Raw genomic sequence first — 20353 nt, forward strand, 5'->3', positions numbered from 1 at the left:
AGGAACACATTCTGCAGCTGCTGACTTGGTAGTATGGTTTTCCTCTTCGGTATGTAATGACAAGAGCAGGGAAATTACCAGCAGTATCGCACACTGGGGAAAATAATCCCATTAGTGGGAGTCAACTAATAACTAAAGCTACAGCAGGGGATATAAAAGTTGCAAGTACAAAAAAATAAAAATAAAATGAATAAATGAAGGTATCTATAAACACCACCGGGTCGAGGTCGGCAGTGGGTGCAGTGATACGTGATGACTTTGATGTAGCAGCCATCTGATACAACAGAGAATAAGGTGACTTAGTTTATTCTGTGACCCGGTGTTACTCATTTACAGCGTCTGACACCGTGCTCATCATGTGGCCCTCATGAGAACACGCTGACCCGAACAACCTACAGTAATAAGACATATCAGTCCGTTTCAGATGATCTGATTTCATAATGTTAAGATGGCACTATATACCAATAAAGTAATTCAAGCTTGCAAATGGTGACATTGGACATTGACTCAGTTTAACCTGCAGGTTTTAACTTCTACAACTGTTTAATCATTCCATGATTTGTGCAGTGGCCCATTGTTACATAATCTGATTTCAATATATCTTCCACCATTATTATAACATTACCACTTGTGTGCAAAAATCCTCTTATTATTTCAATATCACCTGCAGTATTCCATATTATGTACAATATTCGATATTACTTACTCCTTTTATTATTTCTACTTACTGCCACTTTGTTCAGTATTAGTTTCTCCGTCTCATGTGACTTACATATTTTTTTAGTGCTTATTTTATTCTCATTTCTATTCTAATTTACTATTAGACACAGTTTCTGCATGACTCTGTATACACTTTATATTTTTATTTAATTAACAATACACTTCTACAATTATTGTTAGACTTAACTCTTTATTGTTTTATCCACTGTGTTCTATTCCACTTAATATATTACTGTTACTGTTAAAGTTTTATTTTATCTTATCTGATCATTAATCAGTAACAGGAGCAGATTTAACACTGCTCCACCTCACATTATACATTATTTGAAGTAAATGGTATTTTCTGCAATGGCACATAACATTTTATCTACTGTAAGAGAAGTAACTACGGATGGAAATGTGTTGTAAATAGACTTTTGTCTCTTTTTGGTCAGGATCACTTTTCCTTGTCTCCCAGCAGCGGGTCCCTCGAACATGTAAACACCTGTCACCAAGCAACGCTCCTCGGCGTCCTTGACTTCGCGGTGGATTGTGGGAAACTGAGGCCAGAGACAGGAACGACCGCCCTTTTTAATGGAGCGACGAGTGTAGAAGCGAGCTTCATGCGTCGCGGGGAATATTGTGGCAGAACACGCGTGTGACTGAACTCCAGGTGAGTGAACCGACGTGTTTCCACGCGAACTTTGAACCGCGGCGGGTTTAACGAGGAAATACGAGCGGGAAATGTGTATTTTAATGCGCGGTTTGATGACGTAATGTTGATTGTCAAAAACGCGAAATGGCGAGCGTGCTAAGAGGAGGCCCGTCGCCTGTTCCACTGGGGGGGCTTCACCACGCGAGTTCCGCTCGTGTTCCAGGATCGAACCCGTCACACAGGTGCAGGTGGCCCCGGCGAGTCGGGCTGTGGTCAAACACACGTATCGCGTCTATGAAATGGCTTGTTTTGCTCTGCGGAGTTGTGTGTTATGCTAGTTTGGCTACCAGTTAGCCAGGCAGGTTCCCTTAATCTGCCCCATGTGTGGGACCAGGGGCTGAATCAGAGTCCCACCTCTCCATGTTGTATCTCAGGACCCCTCCTCTGAATTCACTCAGCTTTTCCTGAGCTGATTATTTTAGGTGTTATGTTCTTGATCGCTGCTCTTGCTTTGATTCAAGAAGATGTGACTTCTTCCATAGTCAGTCTTGAATGTCTAACTCTGTTAGCTGTGATGCATTTCTGGTTACACAGCTAAAAACTTTATGCTGTTTTCTTTTTTCCTGCCATGTCAAATTTTAACAAATGAAAACATCTACATTCATTGATCCAAACTTCAAATGTTTTTGCATATATATATATAAAATTAAGGGAACACTTAAATCACAAATCAAATCTTGATGAACAAATTGAATTGAAAATCTTTACTGATGTAAATCGTATAATATGTTGAGAACAAAATGAGGAAACCAAAATCATTAACCCATTGAGGGCTGGATTCAAAACCACATCCCAACAGCGTCTGAGCTTGCTCCTGATGAGTCTGCTGATGGTGTCTTGGGACATCTCCTCCCAGACCTGGATCAGGGCATCAGTGAGCTCCTGGACAGTCTGTGCCGGTACTTTGTGTTGGATGCACCGATACACAACGTCCATGCTCTTGAGACTGTGCCGTGAGACACAGCAAACCTTCTTGCGTCCGCATGTATGGATGTGCCATCCTGTACGAGCTGGACTACCTGTGCAACCTGATTGGGCTGCAGGTACTGTCTCATGCTACCAGTAGTGACAAGGACACTAGCCGAGCACTAAACTAGAGAAGAATCAGTCAGGAAGGAGAAGGAGAGAGCAACTGTCTGTGGCCACCACATGTAAAACCATTCCCTTTTTGGGGCTTGTCTTGCTTTTTGCCTCTCCATTGCACCTGTTGTCACTTTCATTTGCACCAAAGTAGGTCAAATTGATTCACAATCACTTGTGCTTCCTCATGGGGCAGATTGATATCCCTGAAGATAAAGGAAATGTTAAGCGGGGTCATGCAAAATGGAAAAGTGTAGAAAGTTGCAGCAGTTTTATGCTTTTTACTGTATGTATCTAAGTATGACGAGAGCTTGAATAAAGATACAAATAAATCTTATCAGACTGATTTTGGCTCCTGAGTGAACGCTGTGGTTTTGAACTCTTCTATATGAGTTACAAACACAACAGCAACATATTGTACAAATCTGAGGTGGATCAATTATGTGTTGTCCCCGCACAATATGCAAGTGTTGTATCTATAAATACTGGACCTTTGGTATATTTCTATCGATGATAATTATTGATATTATTGACAACCCTTAAGTCTTAAAGACGTGTGCAGGTTTGAACTTGTACTTTGGTCTACAGTGTTGAAAAATTAGGTTTGAGTTGAATTTAGTGTCAGCCCTTACAAAACTGTACTTTGGAATATTTTCTGTAACTCAGATGCTTGGTAAATGATAAGTCTGAGTGATACCTTACTTTTCTTAAGCAATACCATGATGTTGTTTTCCTGTGTTCCCTGCAGAGGAGGACCTGGTGAATAATGGCGGATGAAGTGGAGGTGGAGCTGGACGGAGGCAGCGAGTATCCAGCACATTACAAAGTCATGATGGACAAACTCAATGAGCAACGGCAGCTTGACCAGTTCACAGACATTACTTTAATCGTGGACGGTAAGTAGTCATACACTGTAGGTTATCTTCTAATGTGTTTAAGAAATTACCCAAGCAGCACTTCCAATTCCCATGTTTCCTATCTCTTGCAGGACACCAGTTCAGAGCCCATAAAGCGGTGTTGGCAGCATGCAGTCAGTTTTTCCACACGTTCTTCCAGGATTTTACACAGGAGCCACTGGTGGAGATAGAAGGTATTCTGTGTTCTACTTCAATTCTGAGAAAAGCATTGAAAGGCTACTAAAATGCTTAAATGAAAATAGAGCTGATGTGAACAGACCAATCAGTATTAAGGAGTTAAAAAAATAGATATATCTGCTGATACAAAACTTAAAAAAGGCAAACATATAACTGTTTTTGTCTCTCTTTGTATTTTATTTCTAAGCATATCCAGTGCAGCATTTTACAGTTGAAAGATATTTGTTTATGCCCCCTGATGGACAAACTATGAAGTTGTGAGACATTTTTAAATGACCTTAAACCCCCCCTGGTATTTCTGCACTGCAACAGCTTTTACTCACCACTGCTGCTTTGTCATCTTCCAACAGGTGTTAGCAATACAGCCTTCAGCCAGCTCATGGAGTTTACCTACACGGCCACACTAGCTGTAGCTGGAGAAGAGGAGGCGTACGATGTGTGGAAGGCTGCAGAATACCTCCAGATGCAGGAAGCCATCAAGGCGCTGGAAAACAAGTGAGACTTGAATGCCTATGTTTCACCTGAAGAAGCTGAATTGTGTCACTCGGTTTAATTTATGTTATAATGATGTTCTTACCTCTCAACATGAGCTAATTCTGTCTTGTAGGATAAATGAGAAACCAGTGATGGCAGAGAGCAAAGGTAAAAAGAGGAAGATTGCAGAGACGTCTAATGTGATCACAGAAACTCTACCCTCGGTGGAAGGAGAATCAGTAAGTGATACCTAGATAATATAATCGCTTGACATTCAATTGACTGATATTTTATAGTTTTTCTTGTAGTGCATATTTCCACCACAAAAAAATCAATTCTTGGTGTTTCAACTGCCTAATGTAGGAATTGAACACAAGTGACCTTTACATTGTCAGGACTGAATATTTTCAATGTTCTCCAGGTGGAGATTGAGGTGATCGGGGATGGGGGCATTGAGGTGGAGGATTCGGGTTTAGAGGAGGTGGTCGATGCAGCAAAGAACGCCCAGGCTGCGTCGGACGACTCCGCTTTGGCTCTTCTTGCTGACATAACTAGCAAATATCAGCAAGAGGAACCTACGCTACATATGATCAAGAAGGGAGGTATAGAAGAGGTATTGTCACTTTTTCATCAACGGTTGTTTTATTGTTTCTTTGGTTTATTAATTGGGAAGCTGTGGAGTTATAAATGTGAAAGAATTTACCCAAATGTTTGTACTTCTGTGTTCGTGCTTGGCAGGATCTCGTGTATCAGGAGGAAACGGTGACTGCGTCCAAGGTGTTGGAGAACGTCGACATCGTAGAGGTCCAGATTTCACAAGTGGACAACGTATTCCGATGCAACAAGTGTGACCGCTCTTTTAAATTGTACTACCACCTCAAACAGCACCTGAAAACGCACCTGGGCGTCTTGGAAAAGCCGCACGTGTGCAACCACTGCGGTCGACCCTACACGCGAGAGGGCGCCTTGAGGCAGCACATCAGCACGTTTCACTTTGATGCAGAGGAGCTCTCTCGAAACCAGAAACCCCAAAAGAAAGTGCATGTTTGTGAATACTGTAAGAAGCACTTTGACCACTTTGGCCACTTTAAGGAGCACTTGCGGAAGCACACGGGTGAGAATGAAAAGCTGGATGAGCTCATATATAACCCTAATTTGTCATGTTTGACCCGTAGGCCTCTTGTTACATGTCCTGAGATACGTGTCTGTCTTTGCGTGTCCATCTTTAGGGGAAAAGCCTTACGAGTGTCCAGATTGCCATGAGCATTTTGCGAGGAACAGCACTCTGAAATGCCATATGGCAGCCTGTCAGAATGGGGCAGGAGCCAAGAAAGGACGCAAGAAACTCTATGAATGCCAGGTACAGTTTGTCCAGAATCAAGGCCAGCAAGCGCTTCGATTGCAGTGTTGTGTCTACAGTAGAAAACTGTTCGAATACTGTATATACTGATGTATTGTCAATTTCTTAGATTGAGGTGGTTTAGCTTGGGAAATTAAATTTTACAGTTATTGACAAAATATAAACTGTAAACAGCATCAAAGTGAAAACGCATGTCTGATAACTATCTCACAGTGGGAATGTCTCAGTCAACTGTTTAATATTAAATATTAGCATATATTTGGGTATAAGACTGTAAATAGATATTGCAAATGTTTTAATTTCTATTATAAATATAATTAATATTTGTTTGTGTGAGAAATAATAGGATAACCAGGGCTGTATGCCTCCAAGGTAATATCGTGGGCCTGAGCCTCTTTCCTGCATGACGGACAAGATTCACGTGTCACTTCCATCTATAGGAAATAAAATATAGGTATAGGTGAAACAAGCAAATGCTTGTAAAAACTGTGGTAATGATGGCAGAGGTCACAGCCCGAGTTGGGTTAAACTGTTTCCACTCCCAAGTAATTAAAAAAAACTCCAGTAATTGGCAAAATGATATAGTTTTATGCTCGCTACAGTTGGCCCAATATTCTAGCAACAGCAGGGACGAATGCTCCTTTGACTGTCTATGACCTTGTCCTATTGTTTTCTCCTCTACCGGCTCCATCAGGTTTGCAGCAGTGTGTTCAACAGCTGGGACCAGTTCAAAGACCATCTCGTGAGCCACACAGGCGACAAGCCCAACCACTGCACCATGTGCGACATGTGGTTCACTCACCCTAAAGAGCTTAAGACCCACCTGAAAGATGTCCATTCCTTTGAGGACAGCAAGTCAACTGAAGAACTGGTCATTACAGACCCTGCTGACACCGCCGCCCTCGCTTTAGCAACGCAGAGCATAGAAGGAACTGAAACGGTCCTGTTGGATGACGGAATTCAGGTGGAACACGTCACAGTGGAGCCTGTAGATATGATGGAGATGGAAGAGACTGCAACGGTGGTGGTGGAGGAGGACGAAGGGGTGACGGAGATGTGTGAGGAGGACATGGAGAGACTGAAGCAGGCTGGGGTGCAGATCCAGGTGGTGCATGTGACCACGACTGAAGTCGATGGTCAGCAGGTTGTGAACTCTCAGGTGGAGGTAGAGATGGAGGGGGAGATGGTGAACGTCGAGGAAGTAGAACAAGCAGTGGATGTATGAGAATGTGAAAATGACTCGAAGGACACTCTCATCGTGAATGGCTGCATTATCGTGCAGCTGACATTTGAGCTTCCATACAGAACACTGCATGCAGGATCCAGCACGTCACCTTGATATGTTCTGTTCTCCGCCGTCATGTTGAATGACTTTGTTCCTGGCAACATCACTCTTTGAACTTTTAGAGATGAGTAACTTCCTGCTTATTAAGCTGTATTTATGTTAAAGCTGTTGGCCATCATATCCCATATTGTTGAAGACTTCACTGCTTCATCAACTTATTTTCATGTGTGTTTATTTTTTCTTTTTGTCTTTATCTCAACTCAGATTTATATTTTGGATCACTTGCCAAGAGAATTTGACAATGAATGAAACGTTCCCTGTTGCAGCTCATAAAACAGCTGTTGCCTGGTGCTGAAGCTCATCAGTGCTAATGCTACAGTTGTGTTCAAACTTATTTTCATATTGATTTACGGTGTTTTTGTAGGAAAAAGTCAGATAGGAATTAAAACTGGTTTCCAGAATGGGCTACAAGTCTTGCATCCATCTTCAGAGAGCTTGATAGTCTTAAAAATCGACATAGTGAGGTAAAGATACATTTTAAATGTCTTTATTATACCTTCGGAATTTGTTTGATTATTTATTTTTCTTCAATTGATAAAATGGCAATAATCTGAATGGTGATGAACCCACAGACGTTTGAATCCAAGTCTGCTGTTCCCCTTTGCTTTTGGTTTATTAGCTGTAACGTCACTGGATTCAGCCTCTGTACATCACCTGCACAGCACAAAACAACACATGCACTGTCAGCTACTATTTGGTGGAGCCAGAATCTGTATATCCCTCAGGATCTGTTGGAAACCAGAGCAAAGCTGAAGAGAAAAGCAAATCTCGGACTCAAATACATGAGATGACCGGAAACACAATAAAAATCCAACGATTTAAAGTTGCACCTTATCTGCACACAGCTATCTGTAACTATGTTTGCACCTTTAACCGTCACTGAGGGAGACAATGTTGTGTTAATATCAGGATTACACTGACCCATAGTGGCCAAAAGTAGTTATTGTGGACATCAGGGAGTGGCAGAATAATCCTCATGAGCCGTACCTTGAAAATCTCTTTGTCTTCCCTTCTGATATAATGAATATGCTGGTCTAGCATTTATATTTGTAAAGTTATTTGTAGTTCATCAGCTGGTTGAGGAATCGCAGGGATGACATTCTCCCAAAAGTGTTTTACATCAGGATTTTGATGTTCAATTGAATGAGATTCATCTAAATGTGACATGAAATGAATTACATCCACATATTACTTATCTCAGCTTCACCCCTGCCCATTGCAAACACATACATGTCACACTGAAAAGTACAAAACTAAAACTGTTGACCTACTTCTCTTCAGAATCAGAAGAACTTTATTGACCCTGAGGGGAAATCGCGTTTCGTTGTCACTCCAGCCGAGAATATACATAAACAAAGACAATAACAAAACATAGAAATACAAAATATAAGCAAGAGTTTGTATTTCCCATTTATCAACCCAAGCTGCACCATTTTCTTTATTAGGGTATTAAGCATTTACCTGTGCAGCAGACTGGTCCCCTGACCCCAGCACGACCCTGTGCCGTGTTAATAGGCCACGGTGACACTCACGGGTTAAGTTACCTGGCTCTGTGCGCTCCTGTGGCCGCAGACTGGAGCTAAAGGGATCCTGCGGCTCCATCCGTAATTCTCGCCTCCCATTGGCTCGGACGCGCGCGGTGCACTCTGTGAGGGCGCCGCCGATTGGTCGACGCACCTGCCCGTCACGCGGATTCCCCCTCACAACAGACTTAGGGAGCAGCTGCAGCAGGAGAGCAGGAGGCTCAGTGCGCTGAATGTCACCGGAGAACATGATCTCCGCACCGGGGAGGGAGGTGCAGGTCGGCCGGCTGCTGTGGAGGAGGTGATCCAGGTAAGATGGGGCGCTGCTCTTCTCTGTGCTGGTGGGTTTGTGGTGAGAAACGCGCTGGTTGGTGTGGGCAGTGGCCTCCTGCTCCTGCCACTGCTGCTGCTGCTGCTGGAGATGAAAACTGTTGACTGTCATTCACTTAACTGACGCAATTCAACATTGAGTAACGCAGAATGTGCGTTTTGAATCACATCAGAGTCGCTTCCTGGTTGGCGACTCTGCAGCATCTCTTATAACAACCTCTGCAGGTGATGGAGCTCGTCTCATATGGATTAAACTAATGTGATTTAATCTCCTAACCTCGTTGCCCTATATATTTTAAAATCAAACTATAGTCTTGTTTTATCAATGCAACACTCCTGAGAGGGATAACCAGTGCAATCACCTGGCTGTTACGCACGCACGTGACGCACACGCGCAGTAAACAGATCAAAAGTTATGGGGGGTGGGAAATCCACAGTTTGGATGAGACTCTGCTCCGTCAGCCTCTTCTGCCTCCGTGTGCTGAGGTAGACAAAGCTGGAGGACAGCAGGTTATGAGAGGACACAGTCTGGCTGCAGCACCTGTTGCTCTGATGAGCTTTTATCTGCAGCAGCCATCATAAAAAGTCCTTCTCCTGCGTGTCGAGGACATTTCACCTGAAGGTTTAGGAGCAAGAGATTTATTGACACCAATCAGCAAATATTTATACAGATTACAAGCATTGTTCGGGGAAAAGCTTTTACCACCAAAACCTACCTGTGATTATAATGAGTTAAAAAGCTTGGAACTTGAACTGGTTATAACTCTCATACACATTGACTGGTTTATTTGCATTTTGGCAAAGACAGAGGAGAGATCTGAATGACTCAGCTGCCAGATTCAGATGTCACAATCTTCCCCATCACCTTTTATTCCACTGATCCACCAGTTGGCTCCATTTTGTGTCTTTAACTACAATATTTGTTTTTTTCCCCCTCCTGCATCAATATGTAAACAACTGGAAGCCAAGTGATAAAGAACCAAATCATAAAATTATGAAATGTTTTATGATCATCTTTTTTTGTTTTTTAAATCTTCCCTTAATTCCTCTGACCTAGGTTAAAAGCTGAATGCATTTCTATATTCTAGAAGAATCTTCAGGCCTGTTTATTTCTCCTTGAATAAGAATGTTTCTAATCTTTTGATGGTCAATCCGTCCGTGCACATGAGGCGCTGAGTGTCATGTGTTTCATTTTGTTCTTTGATGCAAACCCCTTTTGAAAAGCGCCGACAGCGAACAACATGCAAACCGGTGAGATTTCAACCGCCAGACGCAGCAGTAACAGTGTCTCCTGCATTGTTGTGTTATTGTGCTCTGTGCACACGGCGTCATGGTAACTTTGTTCAGGCCTCAGAGACGTCTACATCTCTCTGTCGCCCTCCAAGATGTATGGAGAAGTACACAGCAGTGTGTGTGTCCCAAGGCTTTGGGAAGAACAGTGTGTGTAGATAAATAAGATCAAGTGAAAATGCACAAAAAGATCAAATCAAAACTAAATATTAGTGTCCTGCTCATGTGGTTTGGACCATTTGCAGTCCCACATATTGGAGCTCAATTATTTCCAACTCCTTTGGTTTTAGTGCAATCACAGAGGTGTGTGCAGCTCTGGTTGGAACTCTGTGTGTTTATGTGTCAGGGGGAAGGGATTTAGAGGTCACCCTTTTTTTTTGGGAACTGGAAATGTGAAATATTTGCCCCATAGATTCCAGTGGCCTGTCTCTCTGTTCCTAGGGCCCATGGTCCTCATTGTTGCAGCTCTTTCACTGTTGAGCTCTTTATTCTTGTCAGCCGTGTGTCTCAATTAACACACTGGGGAGCTTTGTGTGGGTACAGCTCGCTGTCCGCGTGTGTATTTACACGAGTGCACTTGTGCATGTGTTTGTCTGAGAGAAAATGGTGCACGTGAATGTGTGTGCACTGGCGCGTGCGTTGTCTTTGTGCCCGGATGCATAATGGCAGTGAAAAACGGAGAATGGGATGCAAACACAGGCTGGACTGAGGGAATGGACTCAAAAGTGAATGGGGGGGGCAAGGCAGTTTTTTTTTTTTTAAGAGACAAGACGGAGAGGAGGAACTGTTCTGCAGATAAACGTTGCATAGCTCCTGTCTCCTCTTATACATCGTCTTCAGGCACAGACAGGCAATTAGGTAAGAATGACTAATTCTTGATCCACAGCTGCTGTGGAAGGGCTCTCGTGTTTTCCGTTGTTGGAGTGTGTGAAGAGGCTGCTGATGGTAGCACGAGTGCACCAGTGCAAACTCTCCTCCCTCCCTTTAGGGACCCTCAGACAAATGATTGACTGTCTGGTGAGTAAGGACCCACACTTGGCACAGCTGATTGTGTTTGCTGATGAAGGGGGAGGCTGGTTTCAGACTCAGAAACTGGACTGTGGTAAACAATTCATATAGAGAGTTTTGTACCTCTGTCTGTAAATCAAACATTTAGCAAGTTAGTACGGGATGTGGCTCGGTCCTCACTATGTCACAAAAATGATCTAACCATAACCCCAGAGTAGGTTTGGAGACAATAAATCAATATTAACAATTATCACAATATAATGCTCATTAATAGCAATATAACATTATACATCATTATATATATATATATATATATATATATAATTATTGATTTCCACTGATAAACCATGTAAGGTATCTCTAATGGTCTGACCAGCAGCCAGAACATATTTTTAAAAGGGTAATTATATTTTGAAAGTAACACATAATTTAAACAAAGGAAATAAAAGAATCTATTACAAGTTTGGCGATTGTCCTGGACTTATAGTTTGACTAAAATGATAAATTGATTTCAGCATTAAGCAAGATACTGTGTAATAGACATGTCAAGTTTCTAATTCTTCCAATGACACACTGTAGTGCTCCTGTTGGTGTGTGTTCAGTCTGCTCTCTCAAACACACACACACACACACATTTCACTTGGGTGCTCTGCTGGCTCGATGCTGTGTCACACAGCACTGCAGTGTGCTCTGTCTTCACACTCTGTGCCAGTTAATGCCTAATCCTCAGCCTGAGCAAAGAAGACAAACAAACATGCTCGTTCAGTGTCCATCACCAAGCAACCACGGAGATCTGTTATCCAGTGGATCCAGCAAAGCACAAAGCAATCTGGGTAACGATGCTCGTCTATAGACCGACCCTCTGTGGAGAAACTCTCCTCTTGATGCATAATCAGTCGGTTCAGTTTTGAAAACCTGCTTTATGAGTAGTTTTTGGAATATGTTTGTAAAGTTGATATTTTTCATGTTTTGGTTGAAAAAAGTGGGAATAGTCCAATAAACTATTTGTGACTATGTTCCAAGACGTATTAATCAATGATTTATATAAAACTATCAAGTATATATCCATCTGCAATTGAAAAATACAATTTCCTCATCACTTTAGAATTCGTCTTGCTCTCCTCTTATTATTTATTGCATTTATCTCATGCACGCTTGTCCTTTTAGTTTTTTTTATTTACACACATAAAAGGCTGGTATTGGGCGCGTGTTGCTTTGTGCTGTAAAGTGGAGGCCTCTCGTCTCTTCGCCAGGCCTTTCTCGGCCGCCTGAGATCAATGCTTAGATATTCATGGTGTGATGATAGCAAGGTGTTTGAAAGGCTGGGAGACTGCAGGCCTGACAAAGGAGAACGGCTTTGATTTCCCAGAACAGCTTAAACATAGATTCATTCATCTTTATATATAGAGAACAGAGAACAACCTCCAGAACACCGTGTTACTCCTGACACACACACACACACACACACACACACACACACACACACACACACACACACACACACACACACACACACACACACACACACACACACACACACTAATGCAAACTTTTTTATAAAACTGAGGGAGAACAAGATAAATATTTTCCGTCAGTTTTACACAATGTCCTTGTTGTTTTTTAAAGAATTATTTCCAACTCTTGATTATTGGCATCACTATTGCCATATTACTGGGTCACCAATTTGTATTTGTATTCACTTCTCCTGGTCATTTGCTGACATTAAAAGCCACAGAGAGAGATTGAATTGCCACATTATGCCGTGTGATACTGGGAAGATGTGCAAAAGGCTTCTGGTGTCAGATGTGCAGGATAAAGCCGGTTAACTTTATTTCTATGAAAAGACCAAACACCTCAAAATAGGCTCTGGCTTCCCTACAGTGCCACTCAGCATCACTCTTGTTTGTTCCTATTAAGGATGTAAATCATTTTTTTTTAAAGCTGAGCAACTTCCCTAAAATACTTCCAAACATTACTCAAACATGAGTAAAGGTTACAATACAGCAATGGAAAAACACTAAAATACAACTAAAAGTTGTGTATAACAAATCATACTCAACTAAAAGTACATAGGTATTTGCTCCAAAATGTAGTTGTACTGAGACATGTGTAGACTGGGTTGAGTATTCTGTGTATATACAGTCACTGCTGTATTCAGGTGTTGGGTTCAATAGAACAATGGACTTGCACTGGTAGAAAGTAAGAGCACACTATTATTCTGTTAAACACCTCAGCGACTAATGGTGAATTAGAAAGTAAAGACAATTCAGGCCAGTCCAGTTCTGTCAGTTCACAGGACAACACTAATATAAAAGAATTATGCCTGCAACTAATTATTGAACTATTAAAATAAATTGTGTGTTTACTGTATATATTTAAAGTTGTTTTATTCACACTAACTCAACACGACAGAAAACTTTGCATTAAATGTGACCCATTACATTGAACCTTTGTAATAAAGATACATGGAAATTTGAAATATAGTTGAAATTAAATAATAATATATTTTTTGAATGCATGTAAGAGACAAAACAGATGAAACTAAAGTCACTTTGAAAACTACTTCAGATCCTCTGGAGTTATCGAAATTAGATTTTGTGTAGTTTATTTGGCTAAATTGAATTGTTTCTTCCAAGTCAGTGTTCAGCTTCACCTAAGATTCACCTTCTACTTTCCCCTCTCAGGGGACATTGTTAGAGCTTTGCTGTCAGAGCAGCATGCAGGTATCACCTAATTTCAAACACACACACACACACACACACTGACATTAGGGAGTACCGGTCATTACTCATGTTCTTCATTTGAAATGTGAAGGTTAGTCACGCTGGTATTTCACGTTGTGAGAATCCCCTTGTTGGCAGAGAGTCATGAGGATCTCGCTCATTTGTTCGTTCTGGCTCTCATGGCAACGTAGCCTTTGTCGTCCTCGGAGGACAGGACTCGAGCGCTAAGTGAAGCAAGGATTACAACACACATTAACGGACACTCAAGCAGATAGTGAAGGGTTACACCTGCGTTGACATGTGCTCACAAAGTTTCACATTTCCCAGACGCTTCATTCATAGAAGAAATCAAATTCTTAAAAATATTCTGAAATGTCTACGAGGAGGTAAATGAAATTATAAAGAAAACTGAAAAAGTTAGAAGAACAAAAAGAAAAGGAGGGTTTCCATTTGAACATTAATGACATTTCTCTTGTGTCGTTCTTGTGCTTTGTTCCAGGTTGTCTTCATGAATGTCCCACGGCTGCACCCTGACACTATCATCTGTTCAGCCTCTTTCTCCCGACCCTCCATCTCCTCATCCCTCCTCCTCAGCCTGTGACCTATTTATACCCTGAACACTCAGGAGAGCCCATTGAAGCTCCACAGATCTCTTCAGACACGACCATGAGCGTGAATCTAACAGCACGCAAAAACCTGCTATCCCATCTCCAGCCTCGGCTCCTCTTCTTCAGTAGCTTCAAATGAGGAAAACTAAAACTTTGACTTCTGGAAGTTCTTGAAATGCAACGAGACTGCGGCTGTAGTCCGCCCCTGATATTCCACTGTGGCGAGGACCGGTATCAGTTGCAGCTCGTTTGGGAATTTTGGACGCAGCATGTGCTTGGGTCTGCGGAGCCTTGGAGCTTCTGACCCGTTGAGTTGAAGTAAAAGAAAACACATTAGTAACATGTGTTTTTTGACTTGGCGGTCTCTATAGCTATGAGATTTGGGACACTGAAAGGATTTAGCTGCGACATGGCTCACATATCTGACGGTACGTTGAACGAATTTCCTTCATATCAGCTGTTACAATGTAATAAGAATGTATTTGATTCAGTATTTTAATTAAAGCATTTACTGAACCTGCAGGAATGAATAATGAATGTGCTGGCTATTTCACTTTTGCATTTTTATTTCACATCATATGGATTATGTGTGAGGAACAACACTTTGATTACAGGCAAGAAAATTTGAATAACACATGTTGAAGTGGGCTTTATATAGATTTAAAGAGAAGAAACACCAAATATATTATTAATGCAGTTTTCTTAGTTGTTGCCATTTATTTGAAGTTTAAGAAGAACTAGTCAGAACATCAATGAAAGTGCATCAGAAAAAACCCATGTAGTCAAGAAATATACTGTTTTAAAAATGTTGTAATAAACTAACAACGAAACCACTGTTTTTGTTCTTTGTGTGCACCCAGTCATGCACCCCTACCAGCCATGAGCTAAGTCCACTCCACCCTTGCAGGATGACTGCTGTCTGCCCCGCTGAGAACAGTCCAGAGGGGACTGCAGCCGGGGCCAGGACAGCAGGTTCTAAGGGGTCGGCGTCGGGGCCAGCGGGGGCTGCTGGGAGCAGCTCAGTTTCCGGGGCAGAGACCGGCGGGGAGTCTAACGGAGACTCAGTCGGAGGCTCCGTCGGAGGCACAGCTGTGGTTACTGGTGGCCAAAGGTACAGCCGCTGGAGCCGCCAGGACAGCTCCGACATCAACACGGACGATGAGGGAGCCACCATCCGCCGCCTCACTCCACTGGAACGGTTGAACCTGGATATGTGCCAGGATGACAGGTAGGGATGAGGAGAGAAAACAGAAATCCTCTTTTTATTTCTTCACTTTAAGATTTCAATTGATTGTATTTCTCTTTCCTTTTCCCATGTGCCATGCAGTGAAATTCTTTCTGTGGTGGCTCCTCTCTTATTGGTGTAACATCTTTTGTAATGTGGTCACAGGGTCGTCCGCGAGATGACAGTGGGAAGAAGAATTGGCTTCTACAAAATTCGAGGGGAGATTGGTGTGGGAAATTTCTCCCATGTCAAGCTGGGAATTCATGCCCTCACCAAAGGTAAGAAGCTGTATGATATTAATGACATGAAACTGTGCGACACATGTACAGGGATAATAAAATGTCAGTTGTACATGTTTTTGGGAATGTCTATGAAATATCAGCTCTCGGCTCTGCTCTTCTTCTTAGATTTAAGTGATTGTGGCTGATGAGCTGTTTCCATCAGTGGGCTGCAACACTAAAACAAGTGTGATCTTATGTAGCCATTCACCAACAAGGTGATGTGTGCCGGGTCAGGGGGCTGATTCAGCCACACAGAGACAGACTGTCTGCTGCCCTTGAACAGATGGATTGATTAGAGATCTTCAGTTTCCTTAGCGACGGCTAAAATTGCTGCATGCTTCATCAAAGGCTAAAGAGAGAGAGGAGAACGAGCGTGTTTAAATGTGTGTGTGTCCTTGCAGGATAATATGTACTTTACTGTGTGTGTGTGTGTGTGTGTGTGTGTGTGTGTGTGTCACTTAGTCCTCCAAAAACAATGTGAGCTGCGATGCATTTTAAATGCTCATTGAAAGCTATGTCACAGCTGAAAGGGAGTCTAATACCAGCCTGAATAATGTATAACGATGCACAATTAGATATCTCAACACCATTTTGCCCCTTAAGAACTTTTCTGTATTTAGTTACCTGAGGTTTTATTTTATTTATCTCTATGAATCATTAATCAGTTGTGTGAGTCTCATACACTGTATGTAAAGTCATTTGGAGCTTTTGGAGTTATTTGTTTTCTACATGTTTCTTTTCCATTTTTATAATGTGGTGTGTTCAATTTGATTCCAGAACAAAGTAGCCACAGTAATTCATCTTTCTGTGCCCCCTCTCTTATTTGATATTCACTGATTTGACGTTTCATATAGGCTTAGACTTTAGATCACAGCAGTAATACAGGTTTCCGTCAGCTGGAGCTGAAAGTGAGAGTTCACCCCTGGGAGAACATAATCAGGAAAATTGGTTTCTGGTGGCAGTTAATCCTCCATCAAATTATCTGGAGCAGAGCGTCAGGCCTGGTCACTTCAGGGACAATTCTGCGTTCGCTAGTTGGAACCAGGCCCAAATTTTCTATCCTCCAGCAACAGTACATGATTTATCAGAGAGTTTAAATTAAATTAGTCATGATGCACAGCGATGGACACGATGAGAGTATGATGGAGTATGAGGAATTTATCGAAGAAAAATGAATCTGAGGTTTCCAGAATAATGTTAAAATATTACAAGTAGAACGTTTTAATTTAATGAGAAAAACTCTATATTGCAAGAACTAAGAAAAGTTTTAATTTAAGGGGAAAAAGTTTATATCACGAGTATTGCGCATTAAAAAAAAATATATATTTCTTATATTCACCCTCTAAAATGACACATAGTCTAAACCTACTACTTTACTCTCATAAAAAAAAAAAATCCCCACAATATTAAGGCCTTATTTACAAAATCACAATTTTTTCCCCCCATTTTTTCAATATGACCTAATTTCTGGTATAAACTGTATTTTTCTGCATGATTGGAGTGATCCACTTTCTCTGTAGAGATGTGTCTCTGATATTTGGTTTCACTGATCTTTTCCTGCTCCGTCTCCAGACAAGGTGGCCATAAAGATCCTGGACAAAACCAAGCTGGATCAGAAAACCCAGAGGCTGCTGTCCAGAGAGATCTCAAGCATGGAGAAACTGCACCATCCCAACATCATACGCCTCTATGAGGTTCCACTCACACACCACACACTCTCATCTTGATTTCTATATGACCATCAGCTGATCACAAGGGGCTTTCTCAGTGATCACAACATGTAGCCGACGTCCAGTTTTCATTTGAGTAATGCATTCTGACATGACATCTTTTCCCTCTTCAGGTGGTGGAGACGTTGACACGGTTACACTTGGTGATGGAGTACGCAGGGGGTGGGGAGCTCTACACCAAAATTACCACGGAAGGGAAACTTTCTGACGCCGATGGCAAGATTGTCTTTGCTCAGATCCTCTCTGCTGTTCAACACATGGTCAGAGCATAGGAGTTTATATTGAATATTAAGAAAGATAAAAGGAAACCACATCTCAATCTGAACGTTATCTTTGTAAGATTTAACCACATCTCAATACTGTATGTCGAAGTAACATTGACCATTTACATTTTTGTATCTGATCATTGACTTTAGTCTATATAAAGATGCTCGACATGACGACTCCCCACAATTTAAGCTAAATCATCATTATTGCCACCTGGTGGCTGGCTGCATTTTAGATAATAAACTCCACCTCCTCCATGTTAGCGGACTGGACCTGGACCAAAGTACGAAATATTTTTTTCTCAAAGATACCTGTAATTTTAGTTAGTTATTACTACACTGATGTTTGCTTATTTTTCAGGTAAATTTGGTTTTCATGAGTTATACGATTGGGGTGGAACGTCATGATTGACAGCTGAGACTGACTCGCAGTCATTGATATCAGTTTTTCATTTTTATCCCACAGCACGAGAGCAACATCATCCACCGTGACCTGAAGGCAGAGAACGTCTTCTACACCGGCAGCTCGTGTGTCAAGGTGGGGGACTTTGGCTTTAGCACGCTGAGCCGCCGAGATGAGACACTAAACACGTTCTGCGGCTCTCCGCCTTACGCTGCGCCTGAGCTCTTTCGAGACGAGCATTACGTCGGCATCTTTGTAGACATCTGGGCCCTCGGTGTGATGCTGTTCTTTATGATGACGGGCGCCATGCCGTTCAGGGCGGAGACGGTGGCCAAACTGAAGCGATGCATCCTGGAGGGGGCCTACATCCTGCCCTCCTGGGTGCCAGAGGCGTGCCAGAGGCTGATCAGAGGGATCCTTCAACCCATTCCATCTGACCGCTGCAAGGTGGAGCAGATGATGGGCTGTGAGTGGCTCCTCCCTGTGGACTTCCCGCGGTCCATGGAGCCCTTTAAACTGGACCCGTCCTACCTTGCAGAGAGTGATCCACCTGAACTCGGGGAGGAGGAGATGGAGGTAAAGGCAGCGCTGGAGACACTGGGAATCACCTCAGAACACATTCTCAACAACCAGGGGAAGGACTGCAGGAGCTCCATCACCGGGGTCTACAGGATCCTGCTGCACCGCGCTCACAAGAGGCGGGCTGTTCACAGCGTGCCTGCAGCCACCAAGGTTGTCAGACCAACTAAACCAAGTAAAAAGGAGCGACTAAAAGTGTACCGTAATTTACGGCACACGTCTAAACTCTGCGTGATTCTGTGACGAAATGCTCTGCTCCACTCTGAAAACTCATTGACTTAACGCCTCGTTTCCACAAAGTTTCGTTGCGTGTCCATAATTTCATGTCATATATGGATTCTGCCCCCTAGTGTTCACTGCACGGAATGCATTTCTTGACGGTGGTGGAGCCATGGGAGAGGGCTGATTTTGTTGGGTTTTCACCACCCACTTTACTTTAAAATTGCTGATTAAAGAAAGTTGTTATGTTGATTGTATTGCTATCAATATATCTATTGATATATTCAAATAATATATATATATTCTCAGTGTATTAAACTGGCTGATCATGGTAATATTCAATCTGTCAGATTAACTGAATTAAATGAAATAGCCTTTTAGCTAATTAGTTTTTATGCTAACTTACAGTGCATACAATTTGTCCGATATCTACCACAAAACGTACATGGAGTATGGGAGTTTCGCTACACATCAAGATCAAGGAAGTTGCCATAGAAAAGAATACACTTCAGGTTGACGTGGATACGGACACTGAGCTATGTGGAAACGAGGCGTTATAGTCTTGGTTGAGCCTGCATGGACTTCATTAGAAATAAAAAGTGCTTTTCAGTCCAGCATTATAAGGCACATTGGAATATCATGGTATATAACCCTACTCTGCTCCTGAAATCTGGGATTTCTTACTTTAGTATCTCTCTTATAGTAAATAAAATTAGTCTCTGTGAGAATGCTGCCACCATTGAATTATTATCGTCTCGTTTTTTGACATGGACCTATTCCTCATGAGATTTGGGAATGTTATGAAATTCGATTTCACATAACAAGGATTAGATGGCATACATAACTTTGATTTGGGTCGTGCAGGTCAGATAGTTACTTAGTTACTCAATGTAGCATGAATCTTAAAGAAAAGATTCTTAAATTCACATCCTGATGAGTCGATGAGTGGTGAAGCACATGAAATAGGTTTTTATTGTTGACTTGCACTTTTCTTCCAATGCCTTAGTTTTCTATGATGCTATGAAATCAGACAGACTGGTTTCATTGCAATTTTTAAAATGTTATTTCTTTCCCTGTGGCTTGAAAAAGCCAAGACATGACATGAAGCTAAAAAATATAAACCAACATACGAAAGTTATTAGTTGGCAAAATGTATTTTCAGTTTTGATTCAGACTACTTCAGGTTGGATTTCAGTTATATGTTTTTTTTTGTTTTATCATTTGATGCCATGTCCATGCTCATGTGTTGATTAAAATACGTTTAAAGATTAAAATGCATCAGATTTATTTTCTCATTTTGAAGAAAATATTATTTGACACCTGATTATTGACACCTGAAGTTCAACCTGGTGTTTCAAATCATCCACATGTGACTGACAGATTTTGTACTTGAAGAAAAAC

At 41.9% G+C, this 20353-nt stretch overlaps 2 protein-coding genes across 3 annotated transcripts; both read left to right on the forward strand.

The window, feature by feature from the left end:
• The first annotated feature begins 1234 nt into the window (after positions 1-1234).
• On the forward strand, positions 1235-7601 carry znf131 (zinc finger protein 131). Of its 2 annotated transcripts, none has more exons than XM_035166557.2 (9): positions 1235-1372; positions 3243-3390; positions 3483-3584; positions 3939-4083; positions 4196-4301; positions 4484-4675; positions 4801-5176; positions 5292-5422; positions 6117-7601. In XM_035166557.2, the coding sequence occupies exons 2-9, from the start codon at positions 3261-3263 to the stop codon at positions 6645-6647; spliced, it is 1713 nt and encodes a 570-aa protein (XP_035022448.1). In that variant the 5' UTR covers positions 1235-1372; positions 3243-3260; the 3' UTR covers positions 6648-7601. The 2 variants fall into 2 exon arrangements, with proteins under 2 accessions (XP_035022448.1, XP_035022449.1); XM_035166558.2 differs by lacking the exon at positions 1235-1372 and adding an exon at positions 1476-1596.
• A 772-nt stretch (positions 7602-8373) lies between these two features.
• On the forward strand, positions 8374-20226 carry nim1ka (NIM1 serine/threonine protein kinase a). Its single transcript, XM_035166559.2, has 7 exons — positions 8374-8600; positions 14141-14677; positions 15110-15477; positions 15640-15752; positions 17328-17449; positions 17599-17745; positions 18218-20226. Exons 3-7 carry the CDS (start codon positions 15158-15160, stop codon positions 18974-18976), a joined length of 1461 nt encoding a protein of 486 aa, XP_035022450.1. The 5' UTR covers positions 8374-8600; positions 14141-14677; positions 15110-15157; the 3' UTR covers positions 18977-20226.
• Positions 20227-20353: the final 127 nt, after the last annotated feature.

This window comes from Hippoglossus stenolepis, chromosome 9 (genome assembly GCF_022539355.2).
Source record: "Hippoglossus stenolepis isolate QCI-W04-F060 chromosome 9, HSTE1.2, whole genome shotgun sequence".
Lineage (NCBI taxonomy): Eukaryota > Metazoa > Chordata > Actinopteri > Pleuronectiformes > Pleuronectidae > Hippoglossus > Hippoglossus stenolepis.

Coding starts and splice junctions, on each gene's coding strand:
- znf131 (XM_035166557.2), top strand. CDS start 3,261: ATGGCGGATGAAGTGGAGGTGGAGCTGGACGGAGGCAGCGAGTATCCA. Junction 3,585..3,938: donor GCCACTGGTGGAGATAGAAG/GTATTCTGTGTT, acceptor ATCTTCCAACAG/GTGTTAGCAATACAGCCTTC. Junction 5,177..5,291: donor GCACTTGCGGAAGCACACGG/GTGAGAATGAAA, acceptor GTCCATCTTTAG/GGGAAAAGCCTTACGAGTGT.
- nim1ka (XM_035166559.2), top strand. CDS start 15,158: ATGACTGCTGTCTGCCCCGCTGAGAACAGTCCAGAGGGGACTGCAGCC. Junction 15,753..17,327: donor AATTCATGCCCTCACCAAAG/GTAAGAAGCTGT, acceptor CTCCGTCTCCAG/ACAAGGTGGCCATAAAGATC. Junction 17,746..18,217: donor TCTCTGCTGTTCAACACATG/GTCAGAGCATAG, acceptor TTTATCCCACAG/CACGAGAGCAACATCATCCA.